General features: G+C 40.9%; 1 protein-coding gene across 1 annotated transcript; it reads right to left on the bottom strand.

Annotated features, from left to right (window-relative positions):
- Nucleotides 1–3,034: 3,034 nt before the first annotated feature.
- Nucleotides 3,035–13,035, bottom strand: Zfand1 (zinc finger AN1-type containing 1). Its single transcript, XM_055603452.1, has 8 exons — nucleotides 12,972–13,035; nucleotides 10,375–10,417; nucleotides 9,279–9,318; nucleotides 8,198–8,325; nucleotides 8,021–8,112; nucleotides 6,952–7,073; nucleotides 4,203–4,358; nucleotides 3,035–4,110 (listed from the first exon to the last, which is right to left on the bottom strand). Exons 1-8 carry the CDS (start codon nucleotides 13,024–13,026, stop codon nucleotides 3,940–3,942), a joined length of 807 nt encoding a protein of 268 aa, XP_055459427.1. The 5' UTR covers nucleotides 13,027–13,035; the 3' UTR covers nucleotides 3,035–3,939.
- Between the last annotated feature and the right edge of the window lie 13,075 nt (nucleotides 13,036–26,110).

Here is a 26,110-nt window from a genome sequence, read left to right as displayed (position 1 = left end):
GAAAGGTACTGGCTGTATTTCAAATGTCCTAGTCTTTCTTTGTAACATGACTCACTGTGCACGTCTAGGGTCATTGGCAGTGAGCTAACTGTGCCTCAGCTTCCATGGATGAGGAAAGCAATCTACAGATGCACTTTCCCAAATGAGAGGATGCGAAGCAGAAAAAATAAAACAATAAACCCCCCTCACTACCACTACTACAAATGTCTATTCTTTTGTGTGTATGTCAGAATACAGAAGTAATGAGCATCATCATGGCATTTTCAGTTTGACAGATTTTTTTAAAAGGCTGTGTAGGTAGGTTAATCTTTAAATTTGGCATTATGGGTTTATTCCCATGTACGACATTAAGACACATTTGCCAATGGTGAGAACAGGGAATAGGGGTAATCTGCTTAGTGACACCAGTCAAATTCCCAAGGAACCTTTCTTAGGGCAACGTCTCACTGTGAGGCTATGCCTGTCCTGGAAATCACTATGTAGATGAGGCTGGTCCTGAACTCACTGATCTGCATCTGCTTCTGCCTCCTTAGAGTTGGGGTTAAAGGCATGAGCTGCCACAATCAGCTTCCCAAGAAACTTTAAAGTGACAAAAACACCCGACCCTGGGTAGGCTAAGGCAGGAAAAGTCAAGGTTAAGGCCAGCCTGGGGTACATACTAAGAACCTGTCAAAGTGAATAAAGAGCCAACTGAGATATATCGGTGGGTAAGGGGACTTGCTGCCAAGGTGAACACTTGCATTTGATCCCCAGAGCTCACACAGTAGGAAAGAGCCAACTCCTACAAGTTGTCCTCTGATAACACACAAGTGTCTCCACACGCTGAAACTAAATAACCTAACTTTTAAAAATTACCTGTAGTCATAAGGTTATTGTGCAGTTCAAATGCTGGTTTCTGTACCCCTTCCCCCATATCTGGTTGCAATTCTTGTTATGAGAATCTACTGTCTCAATGTTGTGTAAACACTCCTCCCCAACTGTCCCATGCTATGCTAATAAAGCAGCATACAGCCTATCACGGAGCAGGCCAGTAGAGAGAATAGGGCTGGACTTCCTACCAGCCAGGAGAGGAGTTAGAAGAGTAAATAGGGGATTCAACCACAGGCAAATATTCAAGAGGCATCAGAGAAGAAGTTGGAGCAGAAAAGCTACAAAGTGCAAGTATTTCTGAGATGTATGCTGGGAGGAAGCCAAATTAGCTTAGAGGGCTAAGAATAGAGTTAATACTGCTCAGGACTGTGCTGTGAAGCTTGTCAAAATGATATAATGGAGCCAGGGTAAGAAAGAAACAAACACAATTTTATAAAAATAACCTTAACAGTTACCTTTACATGACCAAATACCTTAATGCACGACTTTAACCAGATCTAAGCAATGTTAAGTGTCTGCTTTTTTCCCCAAGCACTTTATCTAGAGTTTTTGTTTCTTTGTTCACTTGTTTTTGTCTTTCAGCTCTCCAAATCCTTCTTCATATCTGATAACATCACAATCATAACCTGCCAAATATAGCTAGGATGAATCCTATCATCCAGTTTTCTCGTGTATTACTTCATTCTTTAGACTGAAGCTCATTAGTATCAAAGTGTCATTTCAACTGTTCATCTACACTGTTTTGTGCATTTCCATTACAGTTTTAACTGTCGGCCAGTAAAAATACAAGGTATGATGGGAACAGTGCAACCCTCCCATTTCTTTAGGCAGACTTAACTTGCAGTCCGAGAGTTCTGCTTTCCAAGTATTTATTTGGACACAGGGAGTTAAGAGGACTGAGATCCTCGCCCATACCTCGTTTGCTTTAGAATATGCATGCCCTAGCTGCCAGTTCTTAGTACCAAGGATGCTCATCCCTGGCATTCTCCAGCCCTGCAGGTTCCACCATCTAGGACTTGACCTAGCTGATGGCCAGTGTGTCCACTGTTATAAGTCCATCTCTGGACAGTCTCGTCTCTTTTGTCTGGTCAATGAGAGAAGACTTTTTTTTTTTTTTCATTCTTTCTAGGTTTCAATTCCAGCCAGCCACATTTGCACTCTTCTCAGTAGGTATTCTTTTTCTGGAATATTTAATTTTCATTCAATTACATGTTCTGGCCACCTATTATGTGTAAGAATTGTGATTGGTTGGTATTACAACTTTCTGGTATCTCAAAAAAACTCTGGCATATGGGTTTTTAAAGTCTATTTCTATCTCTTGTTTGATAGTTTCTAATAAATGAGCTACTGGAACATAGCTGTACTGTCTATTCACTCATTTGCAACTTGCCTTACAACTGTGTATGACAGTTCTAAGTATAACTTCTATCTGAGTTATATCTTCATTATGCCTCCATTGGCAATTAGACATTAATGTTTCAGGTAGATATCAGGTAACTATAAAAGAATGAATTTAGAACCTGAAGAAAGCTAGAAATTATCACTATTTATGATATGAACATGAAAATGACAGAGCAGAAAAGAACCAAATGAACATGCTGAGTTTATTCCTCTAATTAAATTTATTGTTGGGAACAAGCACAAGTAACTTTGTCTAAGTACTACCATTTTGTTTTTTAATTCCACTTAATCATAGGGAAAAACTAAGTTCAAGGTCTCAAGCCCTAGAGGAGCTGGGACTTCCCAAAAGCTGACCAGCTTCTGCTGTAATGAGACAGTTGTCTGAGTCCAGACATCTCAGTGACAACTTCTCCATCTTTCTGGCAGGATCAACTAAGTTCATGTTCCTAGGCCCAGGAACCTACTCCTATCCTGATTGATGGAAACTCTTTTGCTCAACCCCTTATGTCAAGATATGATTGGACAATGCCCCAGCCCACCCTGCTCCCCCTCACTTTATAGTTTCATCCTTTAAATATGCTGTACAATGTCCCTTCACCGTTACAGTTCAGCTTCCAAGTCTATTCTGTGGCCATGATCAATAAGTAGTGGCTTGATTACAATAAATTTTTGTCATCTGCATAGACATGGTGTTTGAGTTATTTTGGATTTAAGTAGACCCTTTAACATTACAGTCATGAAAATCAGCACAGAAAAAGGGGAGGAGCAACTAAGAATACTTTATTTGCTTCTATAGTGTAGTCCTTTATCCAGTATAGACAGAAAACATTCATTTTCCTCCAGTGTAAAAGGAAGCGTTCCCCAAAAGGACATTTCAATTTATAGGTAAAATGCAATAATTGTTTTGCTTTGGTACAGTGAAACAGACTCTAACAAAGTTAGTCTATTTCCATCATTGTAATAGATTCATACCAACAAAAAGATGAATCCTATTGGAGAAAATTGATTACCAGAAATACATCCAGTGCAATTACATGATACCAAAAAAATAACTTTCCCTCTAAGGTATGAGGTTTCTTATCCAAATGCTTGGAAGCCCAAATGAGAGAATCTCGAAGATTCTGCAATTCATGTGCATATATCAATTCATATATCATGATTTGGGTATACAGTAAGGCTATGTATTCTGGGCCCATAATATTAGGCTTAATCATAGGACTTGTTTAAAACAAAGGCAACAAGTACTACTTGTAAGACCTCACTGAAGCATCTGCTAAATGCCTCTGCCACAGAATGGCAAAATCACAAAAAGGTGGGTGTTGTGTGAGGTGGATTGTGGGGTGGAGGTGGTATTAGAACGTGCCACAGCTGTCAGTCAACAGCTGGCATTAGCCTAACACAAAAGACACTTTGGCTGATAGTTCTACAGCCTAATCCAGAAACAACTAATAAAAATAGTACTTTGCCAATAACTACCAATACATAGTTAAGCTTTAAACATAAAACATGGAACTTAATAGAAAACTATTGATGTAAGTTATGACCTGATAGAAATAAAACATAAAAAAACAACTTTGAGAGTTCTTAAAAAGTATTTGCAGTAAAAGAAATTGATTATCTACATAGAATAATTCCTGCTTGTAAATTCTGACTTGAATTCTTGAATGACTATTCCAAGTAGGAGTCAACATTTTTTAAAAACTGCTCTTCGTCGTTTAGATATTCCAAAATAACATTTCCTCCATTATATAAAGGGCAGTCCTGCTTAGTGATCCACGCTTCCAAAGTGTGATCCAACGGCAAGGCTTCCCCTGAAGGGACCTGGCACAGCTTCAGCTTCTGCCGAGACAGAGACAAGTCACACAGTGGTAACGATGTACTTGTGAACAACACATCCCAAAACATAAGGGAAATTGGTAACCAGACATCACCTTTGCTGTCAGCTTGTTGTTTTCATTTCTAAGACTGGCTAGAGAGGCTGCGAAGTCCACGACCTTCCCAATGCTCCACCTGAGGCAGAAGAACATGGCTTTGCTCTTCTCTTTGCTCCCTTTTGGCAGGTAAACCTGAAAGTAAATTCTTTCTGTCTGTGTAAGAAAAAGTTAACATATAGCTTAGACACATGAAATAAGACATGGCTTTTTCAGCTAGTGCTGCCTTTTCCTCCCCCGTGCCCACCTCTTGGTTGTTTGAGATAGGGTTTCTCTGTGTAGCCTTGGCTGTCCTGGATTCACTTTGTAGACCAGGCTGGCCTCCAACTCACAATGATCCCACTGCGTCTGCCTGCCAGAGTGCTGGGATTAAAGGAATGTGCCACCACTCCAGGCTCTTTCCTCTTCTTTTGGTCAACATAGGATAACCCTATAATGATGTAAGTTTTAACGGGAAAACCAGTCTTGTAGCCCGCCTACCTAACTGCACGTCCAAAGACTCAAAACCCTAGTTAAGGGATCTGTGTAATGACAGTTGTGTGACTTAAAAAATATATATTTTTTTTTTATTAATTACATTTGATTTGCTTTGTATCCCAGCTGTAGCCTTCTCCCTCACTCCCTTCCAGTCCCCCCTCCCCTTTTATTTAATGTTCAGGAACTGGAGGCAGAGGAACTCTCTTTTTTTTTCTCTCTCTGTTGAGTTGTAGTGATTGCAACCTGGACTGTAGGCTTCCTCAGATCTCTCAGCCATTCCTGAGTTAAGAATGAATTCAGCATGAATAGAGAGAAATCAAGAAACTGATGAATCATTCAACAGCGTCAGAGCCCCTTACACAGTCCCTCTGTTCTCTTGTGTGAGGAAACAAACTGATTTCAACTATACTTCCTGACATCAAGCTCCTGTCACTTTCGAGACAGGACTTCTTCTTACAAAAACATGTGAAAGACTTTGCTACATATCAGAGGTATCAAGATTTCTGAGAACAAAGCAAGTACAAAATTAAAGTACAATTTAAAGTAGAAAAATACTTTACTAATAAAGTAGGGTTTCAGAAACTTTTCTAATATAATCTGTGTCTTATTTGTTTTCTTCAGTTGAATTTTATTATTTAATTATGTTTAGTTAAAAAAAAAATAGTGGGAATAGAATCTTCCCTGATTCCTAAAAACTGTTTTAGGGAGGCTGTCTTCTGTAGGAAGGTCAATTTCTGTAAAATAAAAACGCTCCGAGTGAGACATCTCTAATTTAAATGCTGGAGAACAACTGACATTATCTTAAGAAATAATAGAGTGGAAACAATTCCTGTCTCAGCAGAAAGGGATTTGGATTTGTTGAGGGTCAGTGGGATGTATCATGGAATATGACGAACATTTTAAAAGACAATTTCAGCAGTGTTAGCACCCTTCTGGTTTTTTCTACTAGGCAAATTCAGAGACACAACTACATAATCTACCTGATTACGTATACACACACACACACGTGCATACATGCAAGAAGCCATATTTTTAACTTTTTTTTTTCCTCTTGGATACTTATATCGTGTTTTATTTCCACTTGATTTCATTTTATAATGCATTCCTTTTTATGGGCAATATTACATAATGTATCTCACTGTGCCTTTCCAAAACTTTGTCTTTTTAGATTTGCTATATTCATTACTTTGACTTAAAATTTAAGTTTATTGATTCTACAAGTTCATCTTGACTTTGAGGAGCTTTTTGTATATGTATATATGCATGTATGTATGTATGTATGTATGTATGTATGTATGTATACAGATAGATTTTATATATAATATACAAACTGTATAACATATTGTGTTGAATAGTTTTTACTGACTTTACGCAAACTAGCTAGAGACACCTGGGAAGAACCCTTAACTGAGGAATTGCCTCTACCACACTGGCCTGTTGGCATGTTTGTGTGGCATTTCCTGGATGGCTAATTGATGGAGGAGGGCCCAGCCCCTGTGGGCAGCACCAACCCAGAGCAGGTTGTTCTGAGCTGTATAAGAAAGCAGGCTGAGCAAGGCAGGTAAGCCAGCCACTAGGCAGCATTCCTCCATGGCTCCTGCCTGAGTTCAGGCCCTGACCTCCCTCAATGATGGACTGTGACATGGAAACTCAAATAAAACCCCTTGAGTTGTTTTTGGTCAGTGTTTTGTCATAGCAACAGAGAAGCGAACTGGGACACATGACTAAATGTTAATTAATGAATCTGTATTTGAGCATGTAACTATGTATGCTTGTATCTTCTGAGTTTTTCCCAGGCTGGCCTGGCACTCATTCCATAGCTCAGGTTAACCTTAAACTCTTGATCTCCTACATCCTACATCTGTCTCCTGAGAGTTGGATTTTCAAAATACAATCTTGAGAAGTTCCCGTCCCTAAACAAAGCATCTTCATTGGAGAACACTTGTTAATAGCAATGCAGTGAATAAATCTGAGGTTATTGACAGAAATAAAGTAGGCTGTAGTCATAAAACAGAATAATGTGTAGCTACTGAATGAACTAGACACAAGTACAGAGAAATCTTAAAAATATGGCGCAAATTGGGGAAAACACTGAAGAAGGATATGTACGCTTCACTGCCATCTCTGTAAGGTGGGAAAATGCAGAGCTGTAGTGTATGTAGACGCTACGGCATGTGGTCTTTAAAAACACTACATATCAGGTTTACGCTGCGTTCAGTTAAAGAGAGGAAGAGAAAGGCCTCAGAATCATGCGGCACATCTGCTTTTTCACCTGTGGCAGGGAGTTATCGCCGACGGCGTGCATCTTCAGCTTCATCAGCGCCACCTTCGCGGCTGTCGCGCTGCTCTTCGAGCCTTTCCGTCCCTTACTAGCTGCCCCTCCTGTCTTGGCGTCTAAGGAAGAAGAGTAAGCATGTAAGCCCTTTCCACCACAATCTCCCGATTTTGTTTTCTTTCATTTTTTTCCTACTTGTCCTTTTTTTTCCTCTTGTTTTGAGAAAACAAGGTCTCCCCTTGTAACGTTGGCTGGCTTGAGCGGCACCTGCCTCTGGTGAGATTATAGAAGTACACCACCATGCCCAGCCTCACCACTGTGGCCTTCAGCATCTGTACCCTGCACAGTACAGCTCTATTAAGTATATTTACATTACTAACGGTCGATCTAAGTAACTTCTGCCACAGAAAATCCATAGGCACACACTTCTTTCTCACCTAACCTATTTAATCTAAGGCAACTACTAATGCTTTTATAAAACACTGCAGCTATTAACAAGGACACCACCCTAAATGTGGAATAAAAGTTCTACTGAGCTAACAAATTGCCGGAGAAACTAAGCTATGTTTCAGCCACGCTCTCTCCTGTGCCTCATATTATCAGTGGCATCTGGGACACAGCTTAGCAGAATTTACCCTGTAGACAGGGCAGTCCGCCATGCCAGCCTCATCAACATCCCTACCTTCAGCTGTTAACATCGGATTAACGCTGCCCAACAACGCAGATCACCTAATGGAAACCTTACCATTTCCTAAAGGCTTTGTACAAAATGTGCTGACAAGAATGTCATCAAAACACAAGTTTGTGATGCTATAGAGAGGGCTCAGCTGTTATGAGTACTGGCTGCTTTTCCAGAGGATCTGTGTTCAATTCCTAGCATCAACATGGCTCATAACTCCAGTTCCAGGGGATCTGATACCCTCTTTGCCTTCCAAGGGTGCCAGGCATACAAGTGGTACACAGACATACACACAGCCCAAACACTCGTGCGCAGAATTCAAAGGAGCAGTGACATAACAGGTGTCCACCGGGAGCACGGCAGCTGCAGCAGCTTGCTGGGACTCACCAATAATGTCTTTGACAAGCTTCTGTGTGGCAGCCATTCGAGGCTGTGGGATCTGCAGTTTTTCACACCCATGATCTGACTGATGACGGTGTCTACAAGTAACAGAGGAGCTGGCACTTGTTCATGATTTATACACGCTAAACACATACACAAAGCTTGCATGGCTTAGGCGATTACCTTAGGCAAAAGTTCTTCTCACAATAAGGACATATCACCTCCATGAGCTCTACTTCAGTACAGTCCTTGAGTGAGCATGGGTAAGATTTGTGTTCATCTCTCTTCAGTCTCTCCTTGATGACATTCACCTAACACCATAAGAGGGGGAAATGGTGCTATAGATCCATTTAAAACAACACAAAAGCAAGTGTTAGAAGGCATCATCCATTATCATTTCAGTTTGAATTTCTTAGACTAGGTGATATATTCTTACACAAAAATTACAAGTAAAGATTGTATGAGAAATGATTATAAGGCTTACTCATCCACATTGTCATAACTTTTCTAATGTGTTATAATTATGTTTTAAATTAAAATGACTATTTAGTTTCTCTATTTATTTATTTATTTATTTTTATTTTTTGAAGACTGGGTCTTGCTTTGCAATACTCCACTGGCTCTGAATTTTCAGTACTTGTGTTTCACATCCTGAGAGCTGGGACCACAGGAGTGCACCACTGTGCCCAGTTTACTGTGCACAGCTGCTTCCCATTTCCGAAGAAGATCCATCTTGCTCGCCACCAGCATCATCCTTTATTAGTAGCGATACAGTGTGAATTTGCTTTCTATCTGCGACCTCCCTTCTCAATCTGTGCATCTGTTTGGAATCGGGTTAAGGATTTTATTTAGTTGGACTAAGGGTCTGTTCTTTGTGGTCTAAGGCTGACTGGGTCCCCATAAACTTGACTGCCATGGAACCCTATCACCAGACGCCAGCAAAAACAACTGCTACAATGAGGGGAACAGTGAGCTGGCGGACAGTGTGATGTGGGAGCAGAGGCCAGCGTGTCTCACAAGTGCACACCTTCATGATATGCACGGGCTCCCCAAACAGAACCACAAGGAATAAAAACCATGAGGGCAAAATGGGTAAATGCCAAACAGAACAAGTTTTCTCCCAAACAGAGAAAAATGGAAGAGATGCAGCAAAAAATTCTAAACTTTAATGCCTGGTATACTAGCATTAAATCTAATCAATTCTAAAAGGAAGTACATGATTACACATATATAAATTAGGTCAGATAAGAGAAAAGAGGCATACCTCAGGACAGCCATGAGAGTCCTTGCTTCTGTGCTCAAGGCTGAAGTAATTAAAAAAAACAGTTTATTTACATAAGGTCAGTTTTTCTTGCTGTTGTTTGGTTTGGTTGAGACAGCATTTCTCTGTGTATTCCTGACTGTCCTGAACTCGCTTTGTAGAGTTTGGTTTGGTTGAGACAGCGTTTCTCTGTGTATTCCTGACTGTCCTGAACTCGCTTTGTAGAGTTTGGTTTGGTTGAGACAGCGTTTCTCTGTGTATTCCTGACTGTCCTGAACTCGCTTTGTAGACCAGGCTGGCCTCGAACTCAGAGATCTGCCTGCCTCCTTCCCCCAGTGCTGGGACTACAGGCATGCACCGCCACTCCTGGCTTTAAATCCGATCAGTTAATGCACTTCATGCTACCTGAAGTAAGGCAGACCACTTTAACATGTCACATTATGTTCACTGTACTAGTGACTGTCACGAAAGAGCAAACTGAAATCCATGGAAAGAAGGCACATCTCCAAGCTCGAGCATTTTCAGCCACAAATGCTCACCTGCCGCTGATAAGAACAACACACCTTCTGGTTATCTTTACTGTGAGTGTTTTAGGGAGCATGTGAACGATGGGGATGTTAGTTTCTCCGGGAAGGAATCAGTTAAATGATCGTACGACATGTCAGGGCATGACTTCCCAAATCCCTGAGTACTGCACAGGTCATGCTTGCAAGATTTGTGTCAATCAGCATGCAATGTTGGTTTTAAGAACATTTTAGGTTGGACTCTTTCCATGTTAATTAAAATCCACAGAATAATCATGGCTGGATTTTTTAAGAGCCATAGCCTTTATTTTATGGGTATTATTTTCTCATTGTAATTACGACACATAATCTTAAACTAAAATCCACATTTATGACTGCATTTCTGGACACTTAAAGATTAATGACATACTATGTATAATTATGAGTCATCAGTTTATCTTTTTCACAAGTTATTACAAAATATCAACTGTCAATGGACAAAGTTAAAACCATAAATCATTATAGTGTTCAGAAATTAACTCCATATTGACAAACAACAAAATTCTTTTCAAATTCTACCCAAAAACTTAACTTACCAAAATATTCCTGAACAACTGTCACACACAAATGGAAGAAAATCTAAAATTGGAGGAAAATATGACAGGTACTGGTCAGTATCTGATTTTGATTTACTTTTCCTAAGCAAAAGAAATCGAGTGACCAACTCTAAAAGAAAAATTGTCTTTCTCTGTGGCAAGTTACTATGTCATTCCTACTAAACAAAAACTACCAAATCCTCAGCTCTAGTGGATAAACCAGCGGGAGAGAGATGTTACAAACATCATTAAGTTAAAAAAAAAAAAAAAAAAAAAAAGTAGAATTTTTCTTTTTTGTTTTGTTTCTGAGATTTGCCAGGCCTTGTTGTTGCAGAAGGTCTATATTTGTCATGAAAATCCTGGGTTTTAATTCTGACTCCACTGAACATCAATTTAGATTACCTAAAAAAAGCCATGGCTATACATGATGTAGTATACACTGTTGTATATACATGTGTGTGTGTCTGTATGTATGTGTGTCAATATAATCTGTATCTGAATCTATCATTCCTTATTAGTTATTTCATCCTAATGCTGTCTATAGACATATATTTTAGAAAGTTTACACAAGTATCACTTGTCAGACATGGAAACTAATTATTGATAAAGATAATTAATCACCTTTTATGTGTTTATTTTTTGACACAAGGTTTCACCTGGCCCAGACTGACCTCTAAACTCCTCTAAACTTCAGATTGTAGAGTGTTAGAAATATAGGTGTGAGCCACCGTACTTGATTTAATCACTTTTCTACATTGACTTCAATATATTTCATATATTAAATTATATCAAGTAGCCATATGACACCAGATATGCCCAATCATATTATTTTCACAATGAAAACCAAAAGATACTTCTCAGTCTCCTTTAGAAAAAAAAAAAACAAAAACAAAAACAAATAAACTATAATATTCTAGAAAAGATGGCACACTATTGGATATCTTAGTACAAAATGCAAAGAGGCTATATGTAAACAAAAGGGATCCTCAAGGTAATCATGCTTGCAGACAAAGGGCCTGAATTTTCTCTCAACTAAAATGTACCTGGTGAACTATCACTGCTGTTATTAAACAAAGAGTGATACTGTGAGCTTTAATGTCATAACAGGAAATTAGAGACACATGTGTCACTGTGAAAAACTGAAACATAATAATCTGCAAAATGCTTATATCTGTTTTTAGATTTATTTTTATTATTTGTTTGTGTGTGTGTTTGTGTGTGTGTTTTCGGTGCTTTGACACACATGGAAGTCAGATGATACCTTTTTAGGAATCGGTTCTATTTCTCCACCATGATTTTGGGGCAGGGTCTCTCTCAGTTACCCCTGCCAGTGCCCTCTGAATATATGAGCTTTCTGTACTAGTACCACTGCTCCTGTCCATCAGAGAAGTCCTGGGCCTTTGGGTTGCAGACTGCTCACTGAGCCATCTCACTGGCCCACGACGTCTTTCAATGTGAAAAATCGGGCATGTTTGATATTTTGAGATTTAGAGTGTTCAAGCAAACATTATATACGCCATTCAAGGAAGCCCATGAAGAGTTATGATCAAGATAACTCCCTAGTGTCTGATATCGTCACTTAATTTTAACCCTCTTCTGCTATCCAAGAAACAGGCCTCATCTTAATTAATAACACTAAAGGTATGTTCAGCTGGAAAGGATGAGCTGTATCACAGGCAGCAGACACTTTTAGAGATTCTAATGTAAATCAGTCTGACCAGATGTGTATAACTCAAGAGCCAAACCCAAACAGCTAAGCTTCCATAGGAAAATACTACACGAAAACAAGTTTTGATCATTACTATACAGCCCACGGTAAAGGTCATAGATAAGTAATAAAGAATTACGTCACCTGCCCTGTTGTCTTACTGCACTTATCACACCCAACCCGGGACACATCCAAGAGTTGGATTCAGGAACTTGCTACAAATTGACTGACGCTGCAGCGGGATGAAACCCTGTACACAAATTTGGAGTGCGATCCAGTAGGCAACGACTGTGTCTAATGCTTGAACACCCTGAAGCTTGCTACCTACATACAGGGCCTATGTTTATGACCGGGTATCTATCTATCTGCTCAATGGAGGTATCTTCCTAAAATGCAGTTTACTACTCTGCCACTAACCACTTAAGTGAATCTAGCACCAAAATCAACGCTGTTCAGAGTCGGAGAGTGCCTAAAGACCCGCTGAAATAGCCTGAGGTTCAGACACTCCGAGATTTCTAAAAACCTGCGAACACACACTTAAAAACTGAGGTTCAACTCATTGGGCTGGCAAAAACAAACAAAAAAACTACTGAAGAAAAAGCCTAAGTCGTGGATGCGCCAGGGTCGCAGTGAGTCCCTGATCTACGCCCCTTCGCGACCCAGGATGACTTGGAACCCCGAGAAGCCTGCAAGGTCTGCTCTCCAGATCTGAGTGGAAACAAGGAGGCCCTAAATTGCGCCCCTGCACTGAAGGACAGCAGCTTAAAGCACCACCACCACCCCGGAAAGCCGCTCGCGCCCCGCGTCCCCCCTCACCCGCCGCCACCGCCCCGGCCGTCAGAACCCGGCCCAGGTCTCCCGCGGCCGGGGATGGGGCTTCCAGCGTCACCTCGCTGCCGGCAGTGCTGCACCTGGCAGTGCTGCCCGATGTCCAACTCCGCCATCTTTCCGCCGCCGTCAGGGCAGGGGGCGGGGCAGCGCTGCGAACGTCACCGCCGTAGGCAGGGCCCGGGGGCGGGGCGTTTGTGAGGGGCGGGGCTGGACCCACGGTGGGCGGGGCGTCCGGGCGGGGCGGGGCGTTCGGGCGGGGCGGGGCCTGGCCTTCGCCCTGAGGCTAGTGTGACGTGCTGAGGTTCCAGCTTCCTAAAGAACCAGAGTGGGCCTGATGTAACTCAGTTCCTGGAGCCGAGGTTCTCGCTCTACAGACTGAGAAAAGCCCAGCTCCTCTGTTCTCTGCGCTGAGCCTCCAAAACTGAGAACGCCCTCGCGAGGATTTCTTGTTTTTCTGAAGTGACTGTAATTCCCAGGAGCCCTGCACAGACCTGGCACAGAAGGCTCTAATGATCAAGTGACATACCCGGACACTGATCACTAGTCTCATGATGACTTAGTTTGAAGTAAATGTCCTAATGCAAGCATTTGGCTTTTGTTTTTTATTGTAAATGTTTCTTCTTATTTAGTTGAATTCTGGTAGTGAAAAAAAAAAAGTCCATATAACTAAAGTGCACAGGATTCCTCTGTGTGGAGAGCGCATGCTTACTCATTCCACAGTGTCAAGGCAAGCTCCTGGCACACAGGAATATGTGAGTTGTTGGATAGCCGATGAGCCAGGAAGGAAGGATGTCATTCCACAGGCAAGACGTCAGACATCATTCAGAGTGGATGAGTGACAACTGCACTCATGACGGAAACCCGAAGTGTAGCCACTGTCTCCCATGTGACTTAGATTCCCCAAATACTCCTCTGGAGAACGAAGTGGATACCATCGCCACACATCACATTTTTTTCAGTGCCTTCTGGGCATTAGAACGTGGATCCTCACGCTTGGGCAGCAAGCGTTTTGCTCAGCGGGCCACCTCCGCAGCTCTGAAGATTTCTTGAATCTAAGGCTCAGCAGCTTACCTAAAATTTTATTGATGTTTATTTTAGCTGGTGGAATCAAGCAACAGCAAGTTTTCTAGAATTTTATTGAATGTTCTAAATAGGTGACAAATTATATATATATATATATGTATATATATATATATATATATATATATATATATATATATATATCTTCAATCCAATCATAACAGAACTCTAACAGCTCTTAGAGGTCTCAAAGAGCATTAGATAGTCAGAATAGGCAAGGCTGAAGTTTAGCCATTCCTATATCTGAGTCTCTTTTTCTGCTTTTCCTTTAAATATTATTTACATAAATCTATTTCTCTATATATTTGTGTTTGATACCTTCATCCCTGTATTCTCATATAGATGAAATCCCAATGATTTCAATATCAGAAACTCCTCTATCGTAATGAACTTTTTTTCAAATGTGAGTTCCCCTTGGCTAGCACTGTATATAGGTACCTGCTCTGTGCTATTTGGCAATAAAACTTAACTGTAAAACGAAGGCTTTTTTTCTTAACTGTACCATTTCCTCTCTAACTAAAGCAGTCTACACCTCTAGAAAGCTCAAATTCACTTCCTACCTGCGTTTTCTTGTGTGTCATGGAAATGGCCACTAGACACCTGTCTTCCTTAGAAGACATGTCCATTGTGTCTTCCTTAGAAACACGTCTTCATTCTCTGTTTATCGATTTCTTTGGATTATTCTCCCCTGTAAAAAGTCATTCCTGGCCCCAAGATCTCCCCTCAATTCCTCATTAGGCACAGAATTCTTTAGTTTATCCAGCAAAGCTTTTCAAATGTGTCCTCACCTCTCCTACCCCACCTACACCTTCACACTGTCTCCCCTTGTCCAGTAGACTTTTGGGCTCTTTACTATGTCTATACATTGCAGCTGCCATTTTCCTTTCTCCAGAGAGCTCCATAAGTCAAGGGTTCCCAAATTCCCTTGAAGTCGTGTGCCTGCTTGTCAATCAATCTAACTGCCACACTTTTCCCTGGGCCTCAGTGTGGGAGTAGAGGGTGGCTAAAGGGAGCTGTGTAATTGGGTGCGCACTCACCCTTATCACGTACATTTAGGAAACCCTTTGTCCCCTACTATACTTTCAGCGTATAATTTACTCACTCCATCTGGCCAAGCTTGTGGAAGGCTCAGAGACAGTTCGGTCCCCCAAGGTGTCAGACATCTCTAGCAACACTCACACACGTTTCTTAATAGCGCTAACCATGTCCTATTATAATTTACTTGACTCGGCTCTCCATTCCTCTTGCCCCCGCCCACCCCCACCCCTGCCCTAGGCTCTATTACCTACAAAATAAAATCTGTTCCTGGATCACCTCAGCCAGCAATTTGAACATCTCCTACGTTTGAAGTACTATTCTGCATTTGATACAGAATTAAATACACCGCAGTCTACAGACACACGGAACTCAAGGTTGTCTGAGATGGAAGGCCTTTGGCATTTACATCTTTCAAATTTTGACCCCACCTACCTTTTCCTTGCTATTTCCTGAAGGCTTGATCAATCTGCACCCAGTCTCTGTAGGCCCTTTTCTCAGCTGCTTCCTCTATTTGTAATGTTCGTCCTTTGGCTGTGCTTTGTCCATGTCTAGCTTTCCTGCTGTCACTAATTTTTTTTGTTTAGAAAATCTTATTTTTCGTCGTTAAGCAGATTCAGTCTTGCTGCTCCTATATGCATGTTGTGTCTTTTCCAAAGTGTTTGTCCCAGGACTGATTTTGCAATTTAAATGTGATTTAACTGGCTGGCTGTGTTCCCCTCTAATGTACAAGCAACTTAAAATCAGGTTTGGCTCCCTTTATTTTCCATCGTATTAAAATTGCCTCGAACCTATTTTTTTTTAATGTTAAATAAAAATCGTTGAATAGATTATTGGAAAAGCCCTCTTTCAGATTAGTCTATGCACTTGCCCAACTGATTTTGCCACCGGTGCTTGTATCTGCTCCTACCTTCCTTTCCTTTACATTCTTGTGTTATCCCCCCTGCTTTGGAATGTCTTTTGACATAACTTCACAAAGCTATTTCAAATGTATTCAGTTCATTATGGCTTTTAGAAGTTTAGTTTTTTTACAAAGTGTATTAATAGTTATTCTCACAACTATCTCATCACTTACTAGGTTAGGCTATGTGGTAATAATCTGATGTTGCAGTCTTTATAAATTTGTTCTCTATCTGTAACATTTACATTTTTTTCCCTTTATTCCTGATGGAGGTAGAGCTATTGTTCTCCGGTGTTAGAATGGAAAAAAGTCACCACCTATCATCTGACAAAGTATTGTCTGTTAGGATTGTGCAGCAAAGTTACACGGCGGGTTCACAAATCACACCACGTGACTGGTTCCACGTGGGAGGTTTATTAAGGGAAGGGGAAAGGGGTCCCAGAGACAGTCTCTGGGCAGGGCAGGAGAGAGATGGTAGGAGTTCTCTTATAAGATGACTCAGAGCATGCGCAGGTGGTTTCAGGTGGTCGGTAGGTGGCTTCACAGATGCCTGATGTCCGGTTTGTCAGGTCCCTTGGGGCTGGCCGTAGAGATGCCTGCTTACAGATCCCAACAATGTCACTCTGTGCTGGAAGGACTGTGAACAAAGGACGGACAGAAAAGTACTCAGATCAGCACTGCTATTAACAGTTCAAATTCAGAAAACAAAACAATGCGACAACATTCACCAGCAGCAGAAACTGTGAATGAATCTTGATACAGTCATCATTACCACATTGGGAATCAGTTAACCACAGCCACATGCAAGAATTTTCATGAAACAAAAGGTAACAATGAATGGGAAGATAAAAGCCAAAGAATGTGCACTATGTCATTCCTCTTACGTAAAATCCAAACAGGTGTTACTTCACTGTTTAAAGACTGGTGACTAGTGTTATGCCTATGAAGAAAGATCAAGAAAACTGTTACTGGGCACCACAAAGAGAATTCCTGTATTGTTGAGGAAAGGAGTTTGATAACATACATGAGGTGGTAGAGGCTTCTGGATGCCCTACACTTATTCATTTTTGTATACATTGTTAGGCTTTGGAATTAAAATGTTTATTTAAATGTCATATGCTCTAAGATCAACAATTAATAAATGGAACCTTATGAAACTGATTTTTTTTTTTTTTTTTGGTCAGGCAAAGGACACCATCAATGACAAAACAGCAGACTAAAGAATGGGAAAAGATTTTTCACCAACTCTACTAATATCCAAAATATATAAAGAACTCAAGAAACTAGACAACAACAAAAAAATAATCCAATAAAAACATGGGATACAGTTTTATCAGAGACTTCTTAATAGAGGAATCTCAAATGGCTAAGAAACTCTTAAAGAAATGTTGGACATCCTTAGCTATCAGGAAAATGCAAATCAAAACTACTCTGAGATTCCATCTTAGAAAGGAATGCTAAGAATAGTTTACATCAATAACACAAGTGAGAGCTCAGGCTGGCAAGGGTGTGAAGCAAGAGGAACATTCTTTTGCTGGTGGGAGTGCAAACTTGCACAACCACTATGGAAAGCAGAATGGTGGCTGATCAGAAAACAAAATCAATCTACCTTAAGTTCCAGCTGTACCAATTTTGGGCATATGCCCAAAGGACACTTCATCCTACCACAAAGACAAGCTTAACTTTGTTCACGATGGCTTTATTCCCAATAGCTAGAATCTGGAAACAACCTAAATGTCCCTCAACTGAAGAATGGATAAAAAATAAAAAAATCTGGTACATTTACACATGGAATACTACTCAGCTGTTAAAAAAAAAAAAAAAAAAAAAAAAAGGAAATCATGAAATTTGCAGGCAAACGGATGGAACTAGAAAAGATCATCCTGAGTGAGGTAACCCAGACTCAGAAAGACAACATGATATGTACTCACTTATAAGTAGATATTAGCTGTTAAGTAAATGATAGTCATGGTATAACCCACAGACCCATAACAAGGAGGGCACTAAGGGGGACACATAGATCTCCCTCAGAAGGGGAAATAGAGTTTGCAGGTAGACCAGGGGTAATGTGAATGTGAACAAGAGGGATCAAGTTGGGGGGGCATAAGGAGAGTACAGGAAGTGTGTGTGTGTGTGTGTTTGTGTGTGTTTGTGATGTGGAAACCTAGTGCAGTAGAAACTCCCAGGATTCCAGGAGGGTGTCTTACTTAGGGTTTCTATTGCTGTGATGAAAACACAATGACTGAAAAGCAAGTGGGGGAGAAAAGGGTTTATTCAGCTTACAATTTCAAATTGTATTCCATCATTGGAGGAAGTCAGGATTAAAACTCAAGCAGGGCAGGAACATAGAGGCAGGAGGCTGTGGAGGGGTGCTGCTTACTGGCTTGCTTCCCATAGCTTGCTCAGCCTGCCTGATTTTCATGGAAACATTTTCTCACCTGAGTCTCCTTTGTCTCTGATGACTAGCTTGTGTCAAGTTGTCATACAAAACCAGGCAGTCCGGTGGGTGACCCTTACGAGGACTCTTATTAATGGAGGGTAAGGGGCCTGAATTGGCCATCTTTGTAATCAGGAAACTTCCAGTCGTAAGACTCAGTCACCAATCCAGCCACAAAACCTGTGGCCTACAATCTATCCAGCCTGCAAGGTGCGTGGGGGTAATGGAGGCACTGAATTTGTGGGAATGGCCAACTAATGACTGGCCTGATCTGAGGCCCATACTCAACACTGCCTGGACGGCCGGAACTAGAGGCTGGGTAGCCAAGAGACATACATAGCATAGAAACACATTCAGATCAATAGAATGATTCCCAATGATATTATGCTGTATTCATAGACTGGTGCCTAGCCGGCAGCTGATGGTACCAGATGCAGAGACCCGAAGCCAAATAGTAGGCTCAGAGAGAGCTCAAATTAGAGATTTCCAATGGGTTCTTGCAGAGCTCAGGAACTCCCGCAGAAAAGGGAGAAGGAAGAATTGTAGGAGACTGAGGGCTCAAGGACACCGGAAGAACATGGCCCACAGAGTCAACTAAGTAAGGCTCATAGGAGCTCACAAAGACTGAAGTGACAATCATGGAGCCTGCATGATGTCCTTCTACATATATGTTATGGTTGTGTTGCTTGATGTTTTTTGTGGTACTCCCAACAGTGCGAGTGGGAATGTCTCATTTGACTCTTTTGCCTGCTCTTGGGAACCATTTCTTCCTACTGGGTTGTCTCATCCAGCCCTGATAGGAGGGTTTGTGCCAAGTCTTACTGTAACTTGTTATGCTGTGTTCAGTTGATGTCTGTGGGAGGCCTGATCTTTTCTGAAGGGAAATGGAGGAGTGGATCTAAGGGAGAGGAGAGGTGGGGAAGGGGACTGGGAGGAGTGAAGGGAGTGTATTATGTGAAAGAAGAAAAAGAAAAAGGTCATATGCTAGAGGCTTGACTATTTAACACGTTTGGGCAGGACATTACACGTTTCTCTCCTTAATGTTACAACCCATACATAGCATATTTGAGTATTAATTATTGACGTACTGTTTCAGGTTTTTGAAATAGGGATTAACTCTGGCTTGAACTTTCTAGCAAACCTAAAGACGTGAGTAAGAACATGAGTTTGGGAATAAAGTGATGCCATGGTCATGAAGGGCTTGCTGCTTCTCCAGAGGACCCAAGTTCAGCACAAACACCGAGTGGTTCATAACCACCTTTAACTCCAGCTCCAGGGTATCTGATGCCCCCTTCAGGCCTTCTCAGGAACCTCTATATGTGTACAGCCCTCCCCCCCACAAACACAAACACTGACATATAATTAAATGTTTACAAAAGAACGTAAACTTAGTATACCAAAACTAATAATAGCTGGAGGACATTCAAATTCTAAGTTTTCTGTGAAGATGCCCACACTATTAGCATTGCATGAAAACTTCAATAGTGTTCCCCCCCTTCGAGGCAGGGTTTCTCTGTAGCCTTGGCTGTTCTAGACCCACTGTATAGACTAGGCTGACCTCAGACTCACAGCAGTCTGCCTGCCTCTGCCTCCCCGAGTGCTGGAATTATAGGTGTGCGCCCTCACTCCCGGCTTAGTGTTTTACTTTTTAATTTCAAATTATAGTAGCAGGTGCTGTGGCATAGACTTTTAATTGGGATTATGTGACGAGCAGCTAGTGTGATAAGAATTATTGGAGTTAAAGGCAGCTCTGGTAGCCCTAACAATCAGCTCCTGACTCGGCTCTTGACTCTTGATTTACCAATGTAGGAGACAAGCAATGAGAAGCAGAGAAATGAGATTTATTCAACCTACTCACATTGGGAAGAGGAACAGTAAAGAAATCCAGTGTCAACCAAGTTCTTTGAGGGGTTCCAATATGAGGTTTAGTTTTAGAAAAAAGGCAAGAGTTATGCCCATGTAAACAGTCTGGCTCAAGTTGTGCTCTGACCCACCATTGTCCTGGTTTCTGGTCTGTCCTACAATGTCAGAAGTGTGTGAAATTTCGTCTGGGAGACAAGGTCCTCCTCTGGCTGCCACAAAGGTTCAGCCTTTCCCTTGTCCCAGCATAAAATCCTATAGAAATTCCAATTCTTTGGTGTCATTATTTTAATAATATAATAGCCAGAGGAAGGAGTACAAGCATTACTCTTCAGAATATGTTTGTCCTTGCTAGGATGGTTGGAATAAAGCCAAAAAAAAAATCTATCGAAATCAGGTGGCTTAGAACTGTAAGCACATCACCCAGGAGACGGAGGCTGAGGCAGAGATCCTATGTGCAAAAAAAAAGAGAGAGAAAAAAACTGTTTACTATTTAGTGAACAAACAAGTCATCATTGGCACATAGCTGCCCACTAACCTATTGTAATTTTAATGAGGAATAATAAAAAATATAAATTACAGAATAAGGAACATAAACACCATTTATTTCACTCTGCTTGCTCGGCCAAAAATAAATGAAACATTTTACTTGGTTCACATTTGACGTGTGAAAGAAAAATTGGGGCATAAAGAAAGATGCAGGATGGTGAAAGGAACTCAAATGATATAAAATTCAAGGTGTTAGTAATGTCTAGAGTTTGAGCAATGTCTAGAGTAATGTCTAGAGTTTGGGTCTGATGCAGAAGAAGGTCTGTTACCACAGCCTGTCCTCCTCCTTATCAAGGCCATGTCTGTGTGTCTACATGTGGAACCCTGCATGCTGTGTGTGTGCGTGCATGCAGGTGTGTGTGTGGAAAAATATCTTTTACTCAAGAGTTTTTCATCAACCAGTACATTTGTAACATTTTCTTAAGTAATTACTCTTGAGAGATAATTTTAGTAATCCTGACAGGCATATATAAAATTATTTTGAAATGATATCTTCAATTACATTTTGGCATGAGTTGAATCTTCAAGTATAATTAGTCTAATTAACTATGGAGATTTTTGATAATGCAATAACAGCTACTATTAGCATCACTCCTTGAGATTCGTACCGATCAAAAAAGGAACGAAATCTGTTAAACTATGATTTATTTTCTAGCAAGGATATTTTGCATAAAACCCTTCTCAGTGCTACGGGCCTCATGCATCTCAGGATTTCCTCTCTCCATGTAAAAATGGGCCAACCTTTTGTCAGAACTTCTGTCCATAAAAAGAGTGTGTCTTCTACACCATCAGAATAATGATGCGGATTGTTGGAGCTAGTAAATGACTTACATAGTTTATCAGTTACGCTCTCTCTATTCCTCTTTTCTTCAACAGATGTTGCTAGAGTATCTACAGTGTAGAACTGTAAGCTCTAAACTGGGAAGACGTGGGTGAGCAAAATAAACACCAGCCTCTGCTCTCTTGGGAAGTGTTCTAGAGACAGAGGAAATGGAAAAGAAATAGGCTACAAACCAACCCAGCACACAGTAGGCGGTGGTAAATGGTGTGGAACAAACAGTCCTGGGGAGGATTGGAAGCCTGTGGGTGTTAGACTTTGAGAAAATAGGTAACAATTTTAAATGTGAGAGAGTGGTGAGGACCGAGCGAGTAAGATGGGGAACCTGTAGAGTGGGTCTACTCAGAGGAGTAGCCTGAATGTACTTTTCATTTCAGCCAGAGCCAAGAGGCCAAGGGCTGAAGCAGAGGAGCCCGGGAGTGGTAGAGGGCATGGTCAGCTATAATTATTCTGGCAGAAAGGAAGCTATTCAAAAGAGATGCTTTTGCCCCTCCCTGTGGTTTATCAGACTATTGAAACATTTGTCCTTAAAAAATTTTAAATTGCTTGGGGAATATCATGCTGAGAGAAGAAAAAGGCCAAAGGCTGATGCCAACCAGAGGAGAAACTTGTCTTCCAGAAAGAGATTCCATACAGTTCTGCCACCTTGTCAGTATCTTTCAAGAGAGACTGGAGTGGAGATAATGACGGGGAAGATAATGACGGTCCCACTTTGACCATGACGGCTCTGTGATACACATTCCTTGACTTCTGTTTAAACCTGAGCTTCTTATTAGGACCCAAGGTGAATTTAGGAGTATCCCTGGGCCTCTCTGCTCCTCTTCCCAATGTGAACACAGCGAGTACATCTCTCTCCCCTTTCAGCTTTTTCTATTACTTGAGGATGGGTAGGGAAGTCTAGCACCCAGGCACTGACTAAAACTCTGGAAGCACAGGGAATGCTGTGAACAACAGGAGCTGGTATTGATCTCTGTCTGGGCTTGGAGACTTGTTGAAGACCATGGCTTTAAAGTAAGGTAGGAAGTTACCATAGATTTTGACCCAGGCTTACTCTGGCTCTGTGTGGGAAGACTTTGCAAGATCAAGTGTTTACAGGGCGTTCTGTTATTAGTCTACTGATGCACTGTTGATAAGAGATGACTATAGTTCCAAGCACAGAACAAGCCATTTTGGTGGGGACAGGTGGCCGGGTTTACAGCCTAATCTAAGAACCTTTGGGTTCTTTAACATCTTTCTTAGCAGGGATGGATAAAGAGCTGTTCTAGCCACAAGTACTCTATGCTTTCATTTTGAGTTAGGGCAATCAGACTTTTAGTTTTACAGAATCGTTCCTTTTTAATATGATTACCTTTGGGCTCGTTATTATGCGTGAGGGTTACATGCCATGCGTATTTGGTTGTGAGAAACCAGAAATTCTGATAGAAAGAATGTGTACATGCTTGTTGAGCTGCTTAATGGATAACTATTTGATGCTGCTCTGCAGTGTGTTTAAAGAGTGATTCTTCTTTGTTGCTTTACAGAGCTCATTTGACAGTCTAAAAATGGATGCAATTTCAAAGGGTAGACAAAATGTATCAATTAGCCTGACATCTAGGTCTCTTTAACAGATCTATAAATTTTCAATTTCCTTTGCCATCTTAACCACGGTAAATCATCTTGAACAAGATCATTCTTTTGAACAACAGCCTCCTTATTAGCTGAGATCAATTGAGATTAGAAAATGAAAAATCCTCCAGACACTGAGAACTCTTTATGAAACCACATTTGTAGAATGAGTATTGAATGAAGATTAATGTGTTATTTTCAGCCTCTAAGCCATTGATTTACCAATTTCTTTTCTATATCTCACTGCTAGATTAAACACTAATGTATGTGTGTATGGTTTACTTTCTGGCAAGCATTATCTTTCTTCCACTGAACTTATACATTAATGGGAGGGAATGATTTTTAATTTTAAATGTGCTTTGCTTTGCATACAGCACGCAGTTCTGGAAGGGCTACGTATTAAACTTGGTGAAATAGTTTTCTGTTGAATTATAAATCATTAAGTAGGTTCTTTCTTTTAACTATTACTTTATTTTATCTTCTTTTGCTAAAATATGGAACTCCTAGTGAACGTTATAGACCCCCTGTGATCTGAACTCTGTGTGCCTTGAAGGAAATCTCAACACTCCTTTTCTGTGGACTTCCTTCAAACTCTAATACTATAGGTTGCAATATTTGGATACTTTGTGTCTAATATATATAATTTATAATTCTCTGTAACATTCTTTCATATTGTAATACAATATGCAGCTTTATTAATTGTATGTCTCCTCTTAATCAGAATGTAGGAGCAGAAACACATGGATGCCTTGAAGGTATAAAATACACTCAAGGATTTGTAGAGCTGGCTCACTGATTAAGAGCACTTATTGCTTGTCTAAGTTAGGGTTATTATTATAGGATGAAAGATCATGATGGTTTTAGTTACGGTTACTATTGGTGTGAGGAAAACATGACTATAATTCTTATAAAAGAAAGTATTTAATTTAGGGCTGACTTATAGTTCAGAGTCTCAGCTCATTATCATCATAGCAGGAAGCATGGTGACTTGCAGGCAGACATGGCGCTAGGGAGGTAGTTGAGAGTTCTGTATCCAGATCTTCAGAGAGAGAGAGGTCTGGCTGATCATTTGAAACTTCAAAGTCCACCCCCCCAGTGATACACTTCATCTAAAAAGGCCACACCTACTCCAAGGCCACACTTTTTATTTCCTGTCGAGTAGCCCCATCTCTAATGACCAAGCATTCCAATCTATAAGCCTATTGGGGAACATTCTTATTCAAACCACCACAATGACCAAAAGCAACTTGGGGAGGACAGGGTTTAGCTTATTTATCCTGAGTCATAGCTAATTGAAGGAAGTCAAGTCAAGAGCTCAAACAGGGCAGGAACCTGGAGTCAGGGGCAGATGCAAAGGCCATGGTAGGTGGGTGTTTACTCTCTTGCTCCTCATTTTTTATTCAGCCTACTCTCTTATAGAACCCAGGACCACCACCCTAGGGATGGCATCACCTGCAATGTACTGGGCCCTCCCCCATCAATCATTTAACAACAGGCCCTACAGGCCTGTCTCCAGCCCAGTCTTAGAGAGACATTTCCTCAGCAGGGGTTCCCTCCTCTCAGATGACTCTAGACTGTGTCAAGTTGACCTAAAACTAGGCAACTCACAGCTTTGTCATGAGGACCAGACTTAAGGACTCCAGCATCCATATTGGGTGGCTCCCAAGCACCTCTAACTCTAGCTCCAAAGGATCTGACTCTCTTCTGACCTCTGAGAATGCTCCCCAGTGTACACACTTGCACACATACTCAAATGTAGTGGCAATACAAAGAAATCTTTTAAAATCACCCAAGAAAAATGATGACTAAATGGGTGAAGGAATTTCTTTTACTGGGACACTAGTTTCCCTGTGCAAACTTTCGTGTCTGCTATCATTTTTCAAACAACAGCTTAGTTTTCACTCCCCAACCCCCCCCCCCAGGCTCCTCTTTGAGTTCATGACAATACCTGTTTTCTCTATTATTATTACTTTTTTTTAATAATCTCCAGATTTCTCCTTAGAAATTGCTAAGACTTTTCTTTACCAAGTCTATCATTTGTGAGGTAATTTGTTTAACTTCTGGGTTTCTCCTCCAAGCTGTAAGCTCTGTGAAAACAGAGAACATTTTTACTTGTTTCTAGTTGTATCCCCTAACATCTCTACAACACTAGGGGAGATAGAGAAGGACAGTGTATGTCGGATAGATGAATGTACATCTGCTTGCACAGCTGGTTACACAGAACCCTTGCGGTTCTCATGTTCTGCGTGTTCAGTGTTCTTTCAGTACCACCACCAACCAAGGTGTGCAATTGGTAAACTACCATATAATGTTTTAATATATTGGACACAGTTCTATTTAAGCATTCAAAAAATTTAATAATGCTTATAGGATCCTTTATTTTTAATTAAATAATTGAGACTTTCATATGAGTATTCTATTTATATCATTTCCAGCCCTCGACTCTCTTCATTTCCAGCCCCCTAACTCGCTCTCAAGTTCATGACTCTATCTATCTATCTATCTATCTATCTATCTATCTATCTATCTATCTGTTATTTATTTAAAAAGGTCACATACGACAGATATGATGTGAAAGAGTTTTATTGGATGGAGGCAGAGTGAGAGGGGGAAGGACAGAGAAAGACATGGTGGGCGTGGGGAGTGGCCCTGGAAAGAAAGTGAGACAGAGAAAGTGCAAGAGAGGAGAGCAAGAGGGCAATGAAGTGGTGGGTTGGTCCTTTTCTATCTCATGCACAGAAGAACTGCCTACTGTGTCTGCCACACAACTGGAGGGTGACACATGATGACATCATAGGTTACTAGGCAACCCAGAAGCAGCCTGCCTATATGCTAACATTATCTGTCTATCTATCTATCTATCTATCTATCTATCTATCTATCTATCTATCT

The sequence above is a fragment of the Psammomys obesus genome, unplaced genomic scaffold (assembly GCF_907164565.1).
Source record: "Psammomys obesus unplaced genomic scaffold, mPsaObe1.curated_primary_1811, whole genome shotgun sequence".
In the NCBI taxonomy this organism is placed as follows: domain Eukaryota; kingdom Metazoa; phylum Chordata; class Mammalia; order Rodentia; family Muridae; genus Psammomys; species Psammomys obesus.
This window is presented reverse-complemented; position numbering and strand designations above follow the sequence as displayed.